Source organism: Brassica oleracea, chromosome C4 (assembly GCF_000695525.1).
Source record: "Brassica oleracea var. oleracea cultivar TO1000 chromosome C4, BOL, whole genome shotgun sequence".
Classification (NCBI taxonomy): Eukaryota; Viridiplantae; Streptophyta; class Magnoliopsida; order Brassicales; family Brassicaceae; genus Brassica; species Brassica oleracea.
The window spans coordinates 47,877,063-47,889,922 of NC_027751.1; the positions used below are offsets into that span (position 1 = coordinate 47,877,063).

General features: G+C 33.1%; 3 protein-coding genes across 5 annotated transcripts; 1 reads left to right on the top strand and 2 right to left on the bottom strand.

Moving 5' to 3' along the window:
* Positions 1 to 867: 867 nt before the first annotated feature.
* Positions 868 to 1,882, top strand: LOC106337555 (50S ribosomal protein L28, chloroplastic). Its single transcript, XM_013776664.1, has 2 exons — positions 868 to 1,137; positions 1,524 to 1,882. Exons 1-2 carry the CDS (start codon positions 942 to 944, stop codon positions 1,754 to 1,756), a joined length of 429 nt encoding a protein of 142 aa, XP_013632118.1. The 5' UTR covers positions 868 to 941; the 3' UTR covers positions 1,757 to 1,882.
* Positions 1,883 to 1,905: 23 nt separating this feature from the next.
* LOC106337554 (CRIB domain-containing protein RIC1-like) lies at positions 1,906 to 3,087 on the bottom strand. 2 transcript variants are annotated; one of them, XM_013776663.1, is made up of 5 exons: positions 2,937 to 3,087; positions 2,682 to 2,850; positions 2,502 to 2,602; positions 2,354 to 2,432; positions 1,906 to 2,276 (listed from the first exon to the last, which is right to left on the bottom strand). In XM_013776663.1, exons 2-5 carry the CDS (start codon positions 2,737 to 2,739, stop codon positions 1,924 to 1,926), a joined length of 591 nt encoding a protein of 196 aa, XP_013632117.1. In that variant the 5' UTR covers positions 2,740 to 2,850; positions 2,937 to 3,087; the 3' UTR covers positions 1,906 to 1,923. The 2 variants fall into 2 exon arrangements, with proteins under 2 accessions (XP_013632117.1, XP_013632116.1); XM_013776662.1 differs by having other exon boundaries at positions 2,502 to 2,605.
* A 372-nt stretch (positions 3,088 to 3,459) lies between these two features.
* Positions 3,460 to 5,581, bottom strand: LOC106339413 (glycolipid transfer protein 1). 2 transcript variants are annotated; one of them, XM_013778214.1, is made up of 7 exons: positions 5,446 to 5,581; positions 4,774 to 4,909; positions 4,502 to 4,557; positions 4,221 to 4,351; positions 4,012 to 4,147; positions 3,766 to 3,897; positions 3,460 to 3,672 (listed from the first exon to the last, which is right to left on the bottom strand). In XM_013778214.1, the coding sequence occupies exons 2-7, from the start codon at positions 4,889 to 4,891 to the stop codon at positions 3,637 to 3,639; spliced, it is 609 nt and encodes a 202-aa protein (XP_013633668.1). In that variant the 5' UTR covers positions 4,892 to 4,909; positions 5,446 to 5,581; the 3' UTR covers positions 3,460 to 3,636. The 2 variants fall into 2 exon arrangements, with proteins under 2 accessions (XP_013633668.1, XP_013633669.1); XM_013778215.1 differs by having other exon boundaries at positions 5,380 to 5,557.
* Between the last annotated feature and the right edge of the window lie 7,279 nt (positions 5,582 to 12,860).

Sequence of the window (12,860 nt, forward strand, 5' to 3'; positions counted from 1 at the left end):
AAAACGACAAATTTTCTTTGTATTAGTCTGATATTAATTTATTATTAATAGGATTTTTTTTTTGCTGTCTCATTCTCTAAAGAAATTTTTATAATCAAAATTTGAAAAAAATTAAAATATTATTTATAAAAATAGCATTCATGCACAATTCAATCGTTATCCATATTAATGTTTTATAACAATACTGAATACTCATTAAATTAGCATATTGACCCTTTTGTTGGCCAGTTATATAACTTTGAATGTTAATTTCCTTGAACATTATGAGAATATTTTTATGGTTGTTGGTAAAATTTATAGTTTAATTAGAGATGCAAATATATATATTTAGCACAAAGAGAAAATAGTGGCAAGAATCCATAGAATATAATCATTTTGGGATACACCATATTAGATGTGTAAATTTTTCTATCAATATTAGTTCATTACAAGGTTACAATTCCACTAAACGTCTTGAGTTTATACTGGAAACATCTTACTAAAAACATAAAATTCAGCAAAATATTTTTATTAATTTCAGTGATGAAATCTATAACAAACTCAAAAATCATTTCAAACATAGCATTAGAAATCACATTTTGTCTTATTCAATGATCATGTATTATGATCTTGGTATTATTCAAATTAATATAATACATTAATTTTAACCTAAATTTCAAAGATAATTTACGAACTTATCATTATAAATTATATTTAAAATTTACTATTGTTTCCCCCGCGGTATGCGGGGGGTTTGAATCCTAGTTAAAATAATAAAAAACTGAGAAATAAATGCTATCCGGTTATCACGAAATCGAACGGTTTAGAGAAGGTAACCTTCTGGATGAGAAAGAGTGTTCGCTTCCTTTCCTAGTCTGCAAATGAAAAGTAAGAAGCCAATCTTCTTCTTTATCCAACCAAATCCTCTCGAAGCAGAGTAACAAGAGGGAAGCAAAAAAAAGATGACGACAATGGCGACGCAAGGGGCTTTTCTACGATTACGAATGACCTCATCCTCAAAGTCCGTCGCTAAGCCAACTGAGCTCGGCTTCCTCAGCTCCCAGCTCAGCGGCTTAAGAATCTCGCAGGGTCCCTCCAGTGACGTCATCAACCGCATCTCCCTTTCTTCCTTCCCCGGTCTTCAGCCAATCGTCGCCCGTAAGTTCCCCCTTGTCTCTTAAGAGTTTATTCATGTCGAATTTCGAAATTTTGGAGTTGTTGTGTTTGGATTCTTTAAATTAATGTCTAGGTGTCGACGACAAGTGTGTTTAAGTTCCGTTACAGACCTCGTGCTTGTCCTGTTTCTTGTCTTGTAATAAGCTATCAATGTATTTGTACTGTTTTGTATTTTAAAATTGTTCGGGTAGGCTTGTGTGTTGGATTCTCTCAAGTTATGTCTCGATTCCGACAAGTATGTGTTTTAAGTTCTGGTTTCTCGTCTTGTAATAAACTTTGACTTAATATCTCTCTGTTAAACCTTTCTGATTCTGAAACATTTGGCCCTTTCTTTGCCTTTGAAACTGTTTTTTTTTTTTTTGTGTCAGGGAGGATCTGTCCTTTTACTGGGAAGAAAGCGAACAGAGCCAACAAAGTTTCCTTCTCTAACCACAAGACCAAGAAGTTGCAGTTCGTCAACCTACAGTACAAGAAGGTTTGGTGGGAAGCTGGCAAACGCTTCGTCAAGCTTCGTTTATCAACAAAGGCCTTGAAGACCATTGAGAAGAACGGACTCGACGCTGTCGCCAAGAAAGCTGGCATAGATCTCCGCAAGAAATAGATGATTGATTGATATGTATCTCTTACTGTTCTCTTAATACATTTCCTTCAATGGACCTTGTGAGTTTGAATCAGAAACTGTTTTTGTTTCCCTTAAACAAAACTCGTAAAAAAAAATTACATTTCATGTTTTCGTTTTATATCGTTACATCATTACATGTATCAAACTCAACTCTCAGTATCTGGTTTACCTTTTGATGATCTCCTCACCGACCCTTCTCCTCCTATTGATCCTTTTTGTTTCCTTGGTTTACCCTTCCGTGGAGGAGCTGAACCATCTGGAAAAGGATTAGTAGAACCTTCACCACTACGCCTTCTACGTACTGAAGGCTCTTGATCACTAGACGATGAGTCCATCGAACCGTGTTTGCTTCGGTTATGTCTTGATGAGTGCTTCGCTGGTTCCTCTGATGATGCAACGTTCCCGCTGCTTCCTGGTTTACGCCTGTGTTTATGTTTCGGTTTCTCGTTTGTGGTCGGAGGAAGTAGCTCTTTTAGCCCCGCTCCACGTTGGTTCATCTCTGTTAAAAGATAAAACGTTACAACTTGACGCTTTTAAATGAACGAAACAAAACGTTACAGAGGAAAGATATATAACCTTGAGGGTTGTATTTGTTGGAGTTGCCTCTTGAAACTACTTGAGCGTTCTCATTTTCTTGAGATTTGAAGTCATTCATCTGCGGAAAGAGCAACGATGATGATGAGTTTACATACGTACAAATGGATATATAAATGAATGAGCGTACCCAGCTTGGCGTATTGGCGGCTGGACCGTCAGAGCCGATATGGGCAACATGCTTTACATCGGTCGGAAACCCTATCTGCATCTCCTTTTCTTTCTCTTCGTCTTCTGTAATAATAGAACGGTTAATATGCCTTGTGATGGAAGAAATACATTAGGGTAATTAATATCGAAAGAGACTCACCAAAAATTTGAGTAATGTAACGAAGGCCCTTAAGAAGGCCTTTCATAGTCGTCGCCATTTCTCTTAATGAAGGTTTTGAATCCGGTTTGTGTGTAAACCACCCACACGCCGGAGACAATCTCTACGTTCAAGATTTAACGATCGTTACAGCTTTGCAACTCCCGTAAACCTAAACTTGCAGGAAAAGTAAACCAAGAAACAAATCAAGAACAAGTCCCCAGGCACAAACAAGAAGATAGAGAATATAAGAGAAACCTTGAACGCATGGATTTTTCTTTTCTTGACCAGAAAAAATGTTGAAGGTTTTCTGACGAAGAGAGGAAGAGAGAGAGAGAGAGAGAGAAGGATCAAGAGATCCCTCAGAATTGTTGATTGTAATCTCAACCAAGAGAAAGAAGAAGAGGGAGAGCACTAAGTTTTTATTTTTACCATTGAATTTTTATTTTTTTCCTTTTCTAATCAAAGCTGTAGTTTACAGGTAATTTGTAGTTTTATATTTAGAATGTTGATGGTAATGGAGGCAACGTTGAGTCAATCCAACCCTCCATGGGAAACAAGTTGTCATGAGGATCTTCCGGGTCTTAAGGAAGTAGAAAAAAAGACCACAACAGAACATCATATACTATTAATAAAAAAACACATGCATGTCTAAACGTGTATTTGATTTTATATTTCTACGTGGGAAATCTAAGAGTTGTAATGGAGATCTTAGAGTGTACATATATATTTTGTAACCTCTGCAAATAATTGAAACATTTCTTAGGAAACAAAAGACTAATGAGAAGATAAAAGTTATAAACTTGTATTATAAAGTGAACAACATTCAGATAGAAATTGACACATTATTCTGTTTCTTTGATGGGTTTATGATTTTTAGAATCCAAAGGAGAAAAGTTAAAACAGACAAAGTTTTTGACAAAAGCAGATTTGGATACAGGTGGTAATCATATGATGCTCAAGAAGCTTTCATGTCATCCATACCAACGCTCGCCTGCATAGACAAGAACAAGAGGATCAAAAACTTAAGTGATAAAATCTGAAGACATTGCGATGATTGAAAGGTTTATAAAGTCACTTTGTTTACCAGAAACTTGTGATTTTCTTGAAGGAATGGACCAAACTCAGTGCAAAACCTTTCCATGTCGGCGTAGATGTCACCAGAACCAGATATGACATCCATGAACTTCTTCCTGTCAGGAGCAAGCTTTAACGCCATCTGAGAAACAGAAAAGGTTTACCATTTCTCAGGAAATCAAAATGAGATTTCGTTTGTAGACAATGAGGATGGAACAGTGAAAAGAAGGAGATAAATGCGCAAGTAAATTCATACAGAGAAGGTAGAGCTGGCGAGCCATCCGTGCCATTTCTTGAGTGTTTTTTGGTAAGATTCACCACAAGCTTGTGACATTGACCAGTCTTGATGTGCTACCAAGTTGCGGAACAGCTCCACTAAGAAATCCATCGCTCTGAAAGAATCAATATATATAACTGTTTCTGAGAAGCAGCTCTCTTCATAACAAAGGTGTGTATTGTGTTTACCTGGTTAACCAGAGAAGACCGTTGGTACAACTAGACGATCCTTTTGCTGTCTTAGACTCAATTTCACCTTGAACAAAGGTGTACAAGTACTTGTACTTGTCGGGATCAGACAAGTAGTTCTTCTCCAACCTCTACACAAGAGACATTGTACATTACTAGGTAAGAAGAGCAAGAACAGAGCCAGACAATGCACTTTTATCAATGGTCTTGTACTATGAATGCTAAATAGATTTGTGATCTACGATTTTACCAAAATCATGGAAACTAGAAGAGAACTTTACCGATATGTTGCCACCAATGTCAGCTTTCACAAGAGTCATAGCGGCTCCAAACTTATCTGGAAAAACAGAAACCAAAAGAAAATTAAGTTAAAAAATAGGAAACACAAGTACATAACAATTGTCTATTTAAGGTAAAGAAACTTATTATTGCATATAACGACAACAGAAAATCACAAGATATACTTGTGCTTATATATATCACCCCAGAAAATATCAGAAGCTCCACTCAAAAAAAGCATATAGACAGAAAAGTTTCGGCCTTTTATTGGTACCTATAACAGGCAAGATGGTCTTGCAGAGGTCTAGAAAAGGCTTAGTAAGCATCTCCCCTTGTTCAGACTTGACATTCTTCATTCCTTCCAAACACGGCGTGAACACAGTCCCTTCCATTTTCAACTCTTTACTCAACTGAAAACAACAACAAAAGAGGAAAACTCAGATATTTTGACACTGAAGAATGGATGATCCTCCATATCCTAACAATGAAGACAGTCAACATCAAAACAAAACCCACAATCAACAATTCACTTGAGCAACCACATGAACACCACTGAGAAACACCATTTAACTCAAACCAGGAAAAAAGAAAATGCTACAAAGGTTATAAATTGATTCAACCCTTTATGAAGAAATAGTCAAATCCATACGTAGGAGAACGTCTGAAACAGCTAACAATCTCTCTCTTTTTTTGCTAACAGATACAGAACTGTTCGAATCAGCTCCACTACAGTCCAAACTCAGACCAAAGACTGAGACCCACATCATAAAAATCGAGACTTTCATCAATCAGATCGAGAAACAGATCTAAAAATCAATCCCGATCCATGGATCAAACATAGCATCACACCAAAAAAAACAAGAAATGGTTCGAGATCTACCGATTCAATAGACGAGGAAAGAAGAATCTGAAGCCGATCTATAACGGAGAATGAGAAAAATCGTACCTTTTGGCCTTGAGAATCAAGGAAAGATGGGATCAGATTCTGATAGACTGATAGAGGTTCTTCTTCTTCTTCTTCGCTCTCTCTATGGGAGTTATAAATTTTCAAATGATTCTGTTATGCCCCATACGTTACGGAAGTTTCTGATAATAGCCCTAAGATTTATTTATTTGTCAATTACGTCCAATTTCATAGGTGAATACGAAAACGCGCCGTTTCATTGCGTTTGGAGGGAGCGAGATTTTTTATTTATAACGTTTAGCCTTATTTTATTTTAGTCTGCTTTGAAGTTTAAGCAACTTTTTTTTTTTTTTTTTTTTGCTAAAATGTGAATATCATAAAATGAAAGATTTAGGGTTACAAAAGCCTAGTTAGTGATACCTTGGCAAAAAAAAGATAAAAAACAAAGTATGCATAGAAAATTAGAGTAGAAGAACGAATCATCTAATCCAAAGCTGCATAAGAGTCGTGAAATTCCTCCTATGTCTTCTCGCACTAATGGCATTGCGGATTTCCCTATCGATGGTGCTGAAAGTTGTCTGCAATGGCAAGAATCCGTTGAGGTGAACTGCAGAGTTACGCTACCTCCAGACATTATAGAAAAGGGATTGAGTAGCTATCTTCTTCACACTACAAGAAAACATGACATTACCGACTGCATGTTGCTACTAATTTTGCAGTCGCAAAATATTCCGACTGAGTAGCGACTGTTTTGTAACTATTTTGTTACTAACTCTTTTTAGTCGCAAAACAGTCGCTAATCTGCGATTTAAAAAATACGTTGCAAAACAGTCGCTAATTACCAACGGATTTGCGACTATATGATGTAGTCGGTACATGTAGCCGCAAAATAGTCGTTAATTAACGATTGTTTTGCGACTACTTACTCTATACACTAATTTTAAGAACATATTTGAGGTATAGAGCATGTAGTCGCAAAACAGTCCCTAATTAACGACTATTTTACTACTACATGTCCCGACCATATCATATAGTCGCAAATCAGTCGTTATTAAATACCTAAACTCAAATTTTAACTTCTATACCCTAAACCCCAAACTAAACCTATATAAAACCATAAAATCTAACCTTTCTATCTTATAATCTAAACTAAACTAAACTTAAACATAAATAATTGTTTTGAAAATGATATGATCATAATATAATCATTAAATATAAACATCATATGTATTATATATCTTATGTCATAAACTAGAAAACTATTAATAAAAAAACATTTAAACTATAATCTTTTTATACTTTAACTTCCAATCTTAAAATTATAACAAATTTAGTTTTTTGAAAACTTAATCTCAAACCTTAACTCTAACCCACAAATCCTTAAATCTTCAATTAAACTATATACCCTAAACCCTTACTTCAAACATAAATCATACATCCACTAAATATAAACTTCAAATCTAAACTTCCAAAACACAAATCTTAAACTTAAACTCTAAATCTATTTTTCTTTAAACTTCATTTTAAATTTTAACTTCTATACTCTAAACTATATTCCTTAGACCTTATAACATAAATAACATAAATACATATTCCAATTATAATATTTTTAAACTCAAACTCTAAATTTGAATTATAAAGCTATAATCTTTCAAAATCTGGTCTCAAATCATATATTTATTTCCAAAATTTAGTCTAAACCCTAAACCATAACCTTATATATATCTTTTAACATTTCATATTTACATTAAAAGAAATCTCCTCAGATAATATTAAAAACAAGAACAAAATAAACTCTGCTAGTCGACAAAAATAGAACTCTGATAGCAATCCCTCGCCTCTTTTCTTATTGGTTGAAACCAAGATGGGGTGGATAGCAATTATACACCACTGATTACAAAAAATCAATGGTTCAGATTTATTCAGATTGTGTTTCTATAACTCACATCTCTCCCCTGTCCCACTACGATCTTTCTGTATCTCACTATCTCTCTCGCACAATCTTCATTCTGTACAAGAATGAACAGCAAATTAATCAATACAGACTGAGAGAATAAGAAGAAGCAATCTCACTATCTCTCGCACAATTCTTCGTTCAATATGTGTTGATGAAGATGGTGAAGCGTGACGGCAGAGAAAGGTTAGAAGATAGACGGAGAGAAGAAGAATCTCAGACGACGATGTTCACACCGGAAGAGGCTCAGACGACGGCGGATCTGAGTGAAACAGCATGAAGAAGAAGGAGGAGCTTCCGGGTGGAGACGGCAGAGGAAGAAGATGTCACGAAGAAGCAGAGATGGAGAGTGAGCTTTAGTGTGGCACAGTGGCTCCTCAACTCGCGGCGTGGAATGTGGAGGAGAGGGAGCACCGGTTTGGAAGGAGGACTGGAAGATCCGGTGTATGGCTCCTCAACTCCGCCTTTGTCTTAGGAGGCAAGCCGTCGTCTCCGTCTCCGGCAAATAGATATATGTATAATATTTATATGTATTTATGTAAATAAGATTTTATATTATTTGTATTTGTATTTTATAAATAATTAATGCAATTTTTATTTATATTTAATAAATAATTATTGCAATTTTTTTTTGTTTTTGCTTTTATTTTTTACGACTAATTAGCGACTGTAATTTTACTACCAAAATCCGACTATGAACATGAGTTGCAAAGTAATCATGTATTAGTCGCAAGTTAGCCGGCAATTGTTGCGACTATTTTGCATCTAAATAGCCACTACTAACCATAATCGTAAAGCAGTCGCAATTCAGTAGTAAAATAACGACTGATTTACGACTCTTTGAATTAGCGACACAACAATTAGTGACTACGTTGATCAGTCGCAAAACAGTCGTAATAGTGCTTTTTGCGACTGATTTACTATTGATGTCGTAGTCGGTAATTACATGTTTTCTTGTAGTGTCAGGGGTTGAGGGTGCTAATGCAGCTGAGACTCATAACCGAGAGAGGAGCTCTTCCCACGTTAGGAAAGTCGTACGATGAGGATCTAGCCGTTCGAAGATCCGGTTCCAGAGCGCTGTGGTGTAAGGTTGTAGACCACTCGACTCGGCATATGTTGATAGGCTATTCCTATTATGTATGCAGTTAACTGGAGCTGGGAGAATTGGTAACCAGTTAATCGCAGAAGCTGAAAGAAATTTTGTCCTAAACGTTTTAAAAATGACATTTTTGCTATTGTTGTCTGGAGAATTGGGTATGTTTTTTTTGTCTTACAGTATATGTTTTGCATTTTTTCAAAGTCTAGATAGATCTCAAAACATGAATCGCAAAATGAGGTAGTAGCCTCACAATGTGAAATAATTGCAGACTAGATGTGGTGTACTTTCTTACTCTTTGAGTCATACTAGATGAATATTTGCATGTACACACAGGTTTTTTTTTCTAATTATGTTTTCTTAATTTAACAAACTAACTCATTCATTTGATAAAATAATATTCCTATCATTCTCATTCCCTTATACAAAATTAATATATGTTAAAAATAGTAGTTTTTAAAAACATCACAATTTAACATACGATAAAAATTGATATTTAACCAAATTGAATAACATGATTATAGAATATCGATTGTGAACTCAATCAACTTGATAAGAATAACCCTCTTATTAATCTTAAAGAAACTAACTCAAAACCTTAAGCTCTCACACAATCTCTCAACTCATAAGTTATGCAACACCCTTGCATCTCCTCATATATAAATCAAATTTCCTAAACTCATTAGGTATAACATATTTGGATATTTCCTAATCCTTTAAACCATAACTCGGTAGGATTAGGTCTTTAACTTATTTCTCAAGTTTCATTTTTCTTCAAGCTTAATTCAACATTCTCCCCTTTAACCTTGAACTCCATCTTCGATAATTTTTGAACTCCAATAAGCTCCCTCATTTCTTCATGCTAAACTTCACTCAATTCATTTTCAACACATTATCTTATGTCGACTTTCTCACTTACAGTGATATCGATTTTTCCTAGCAAATCCCGCAACCACATAGCTTGCCTTGCAGCTTCAGTACCCGCCATGTTCTTCCCATTATCCGGGTCAACTCTATGATTTCCATTACTATCTCCAACAATTGGTATCAGAGCGGTTGACGAAAAATCTGCAAGAATACCAAAATATCTTTCGAGTAGGAACGGAACCCATCGAGCTAGGATTGGGAGGTGTATGTAGTAGAGATCAAGTCAAAAGATCCTGAAAGTTAGTTGTAGGACACGAGATGAATGTGATCCTTAGTTTGAGGGGAAGAATGTGATATAACAAACTAAGTCTCACATTACAGAATTAGACAAGGAGAGTCTAATATATAAAGATATGTCCAACTCTAATAGTACGAGGCCTTTTGGGAAGGAGCCCGAAAGTAAATCCAAGCGGGCCAGTCTCTTAGGCCCAAAGTGGACAATATCGTACTAATCAGATATTATAGAGTTGGACAGAGGCTCATCACAAAACCAACAATGATCAACGAAGAGTTGGGCTAATTGGCATAGTGAGTAAAACTCTTGGATTATCTGGTAGGATTTAGGAGGTCGCATATTCGATCCTCATTAGAAAATGTACGCTCTCCAATTTTTTTTTTAATTTAATGTGATTTAGATTTCGCTATAAGAAGATGTATGATATTTGAGGCTTAGCATTTTATCATTAAAAGAATAATAATATTTGTGTTCAAATTAGGAGATATGGATGAAATTTGGCGATTATGAGTTGCATATTCTAGCTTATTTTCAAAATATATGAAAATGAGAAAGATGAAGAATAACGTGATGTCCAAGAGAAATCCAATAGATTTATGGTTCTAATCTTATGAACTGAATGTTGAATAACAATAAAAATTAGTCCTAATCCAAGAAATTTTGTGAAACTGTGAAAATTTTGGATTATTAGTAAGTATTCAAATGAGGAATTGGATGCTGTCACAGAACTTAGCAGGGCGAGTCCTACGTAAAACTATGAGCTACTAGAATACTATTGTTTCATTTTAGTTTAACTGCATGCTTATAGAGTGCTCCGTCAAATTATATACAACCCAAGTATTAATAATCTTAACTTGAAAAACAATACTGTTATATATACAAGAAGAACATCCAAGATAAACTCTATGTTCTTTATAAGAAAGGAAGTCGATATCATGAATTTCGTTGACGACAAATCCACATTGTATTATTTGGACATGACCTTTACCTTCTCCTCACGCAACCGGCATTGTTGAAGTCTCCACTGTCTCTCTTTGGACCCCACATTTAATACCAAAACTAACAACCCACTTGTATCCTCCCATCCTTCAGTATAGTTGCACACTGATACGATACGATTCAACAAACATTAACCGTATTTTGTCACTAATTACTCAAAAAGGTATGTTGTTTCATCTCCTATATATTAACTAGGAAGTATTTTTAAGTTGTGACTTATATTTTAATGCTTACGTGTCATCACCTTAGCCTTCCTCACATACCCTATTAAAAAACATAGATTATTAGAGTAATAACAAGATTGCCACTACGGACCATTAATGTTTAAATTAATATTTACATATATAACGTTTGATATTTATTATACTCGATATACGTATATAACGTTTGATATCTATTATACTCGAACTTCGTTTTAATTTTGGTAGACTTAAACCGGTACATTAAAATCAAAATTTTAAATTGTGTTTGATTTTTCAAAATGTTATACAAATTCGTTTTTGTACACATTCGAACACCCACATAGAAAATATCAAATAACAAATAACAAATCATCATAATACTTAGAATTAGCATCATTTTTCAATCGAACAATTAACTATTTAACTATCAACAAATATCATATCTAATTTAAACAATTATGAACCATGATCATCGTCATAATGTATTTAGTTAAAGTTACGTAAGATGGCTAAAAAATCCAAGAAAACCTACATAGAAAATATTACCCATAGTGAAATCAGACATAGTTAGTCTCAGTATTAGGGACAACGAAGAAGATTGTACTATATACATACCAAAGGATTTAGAATGTGTCAAGCTTCATAATTTATTTAGTTGAATATAGTACAATCAATTAAAAAATAGCTTATTCAACAAACTGTTGTAACTAACTTATGTTATCCCTTATAAATTAATTGAAAAGCATTAAAACATTTTTTGTAGTCACGTGTCATCACTATGATGATTCTTAGAATTTTTAGAAAAAATGTTGGTCCATCTAAATATATAATAATTTTTTTATTAAATTAACCATAAATTCAATATTAATATTCTTCATTATTTCCTTAAATTAAAAACCATATTAACCATAAAATAAATAAAAAATCAATTTTTTATTTATAAGTTATATTTTAAAATTTTAAAAACAACTATAAATAACTAAAACTGTTAAAAGTCTTACATTCAAATTTTGTGAACCATGGTATAAAATTTTTGTTATGACAAGATAAAAATATTACCAAAATCATATAAGTAGAAAGTCTCATTTAATAATTATTAAGATTAAAAGATATATATATATATATATATATATATATATATATATATCATTTTAAATCAAACTATATACCATATAAAATACATAAATAATATAATTTAGAAATTTACTAAAATTTCTGAACAAATATTGACAACATAATTTTTTTTAAGAAATTATAAATTACTAAAACTATTAATCCTACAATGAAAATTTTATTATTAAAAATTTAAAGTTTTTGTTATAAAAGATACAAATGATCAAAAAAATATATGAGTAGAAAACATCATTTTATAGATATTAATATAAAAATTATACTATATATATGTTAATATCATTTATATTTAATTATATACCATATCAAATAGAAAAAAAATATTGTTTGGATTAATAAGATTAATTTATATGTCAGCACCATTTTAATTATATACGTAATAATTGTTGATTTTTTTATTTATTCAAGATATATTTGTTATTTCATAATGTAAAAACATATAATATATAAAATAATTTATATATATAATGTTCATTACGCGCAAGGCGCGGATCTTAACCTAGTTCAATCTATTATTTTACATTCGTCTCGGTTTGTTACAATCATGTAGCCTTTTGAGTTAATTAGGTTTGGAATTCGAGTATTTGTTCAAATCGGATTTTTAGATTAAGTTTTCTAGGCTCTATTCGGATAGGATTCGATTAATAATACTTTTTGGTTAGATAAATTAAAATTCTGTGTAAATTTATTTGCATCTGAATTTATTTTGGATAATAATATTTCGGATTCATTTAAATATAATGTCAAAAAAATGAGTGGTTGTTTATTAAGGTTTTGAATTCTATTTTCAAGTACTGATTTAGATATTCAAGCTCATTTTCGGTTTTTGAGTTTTTCAAGTTTCCAACGGGTTTGGATAATACCCATAATCCAATACCACACTAAAGAATCCATTCAGATATTTTTGGGTTCAAATACAAAAGTCGAGAATTA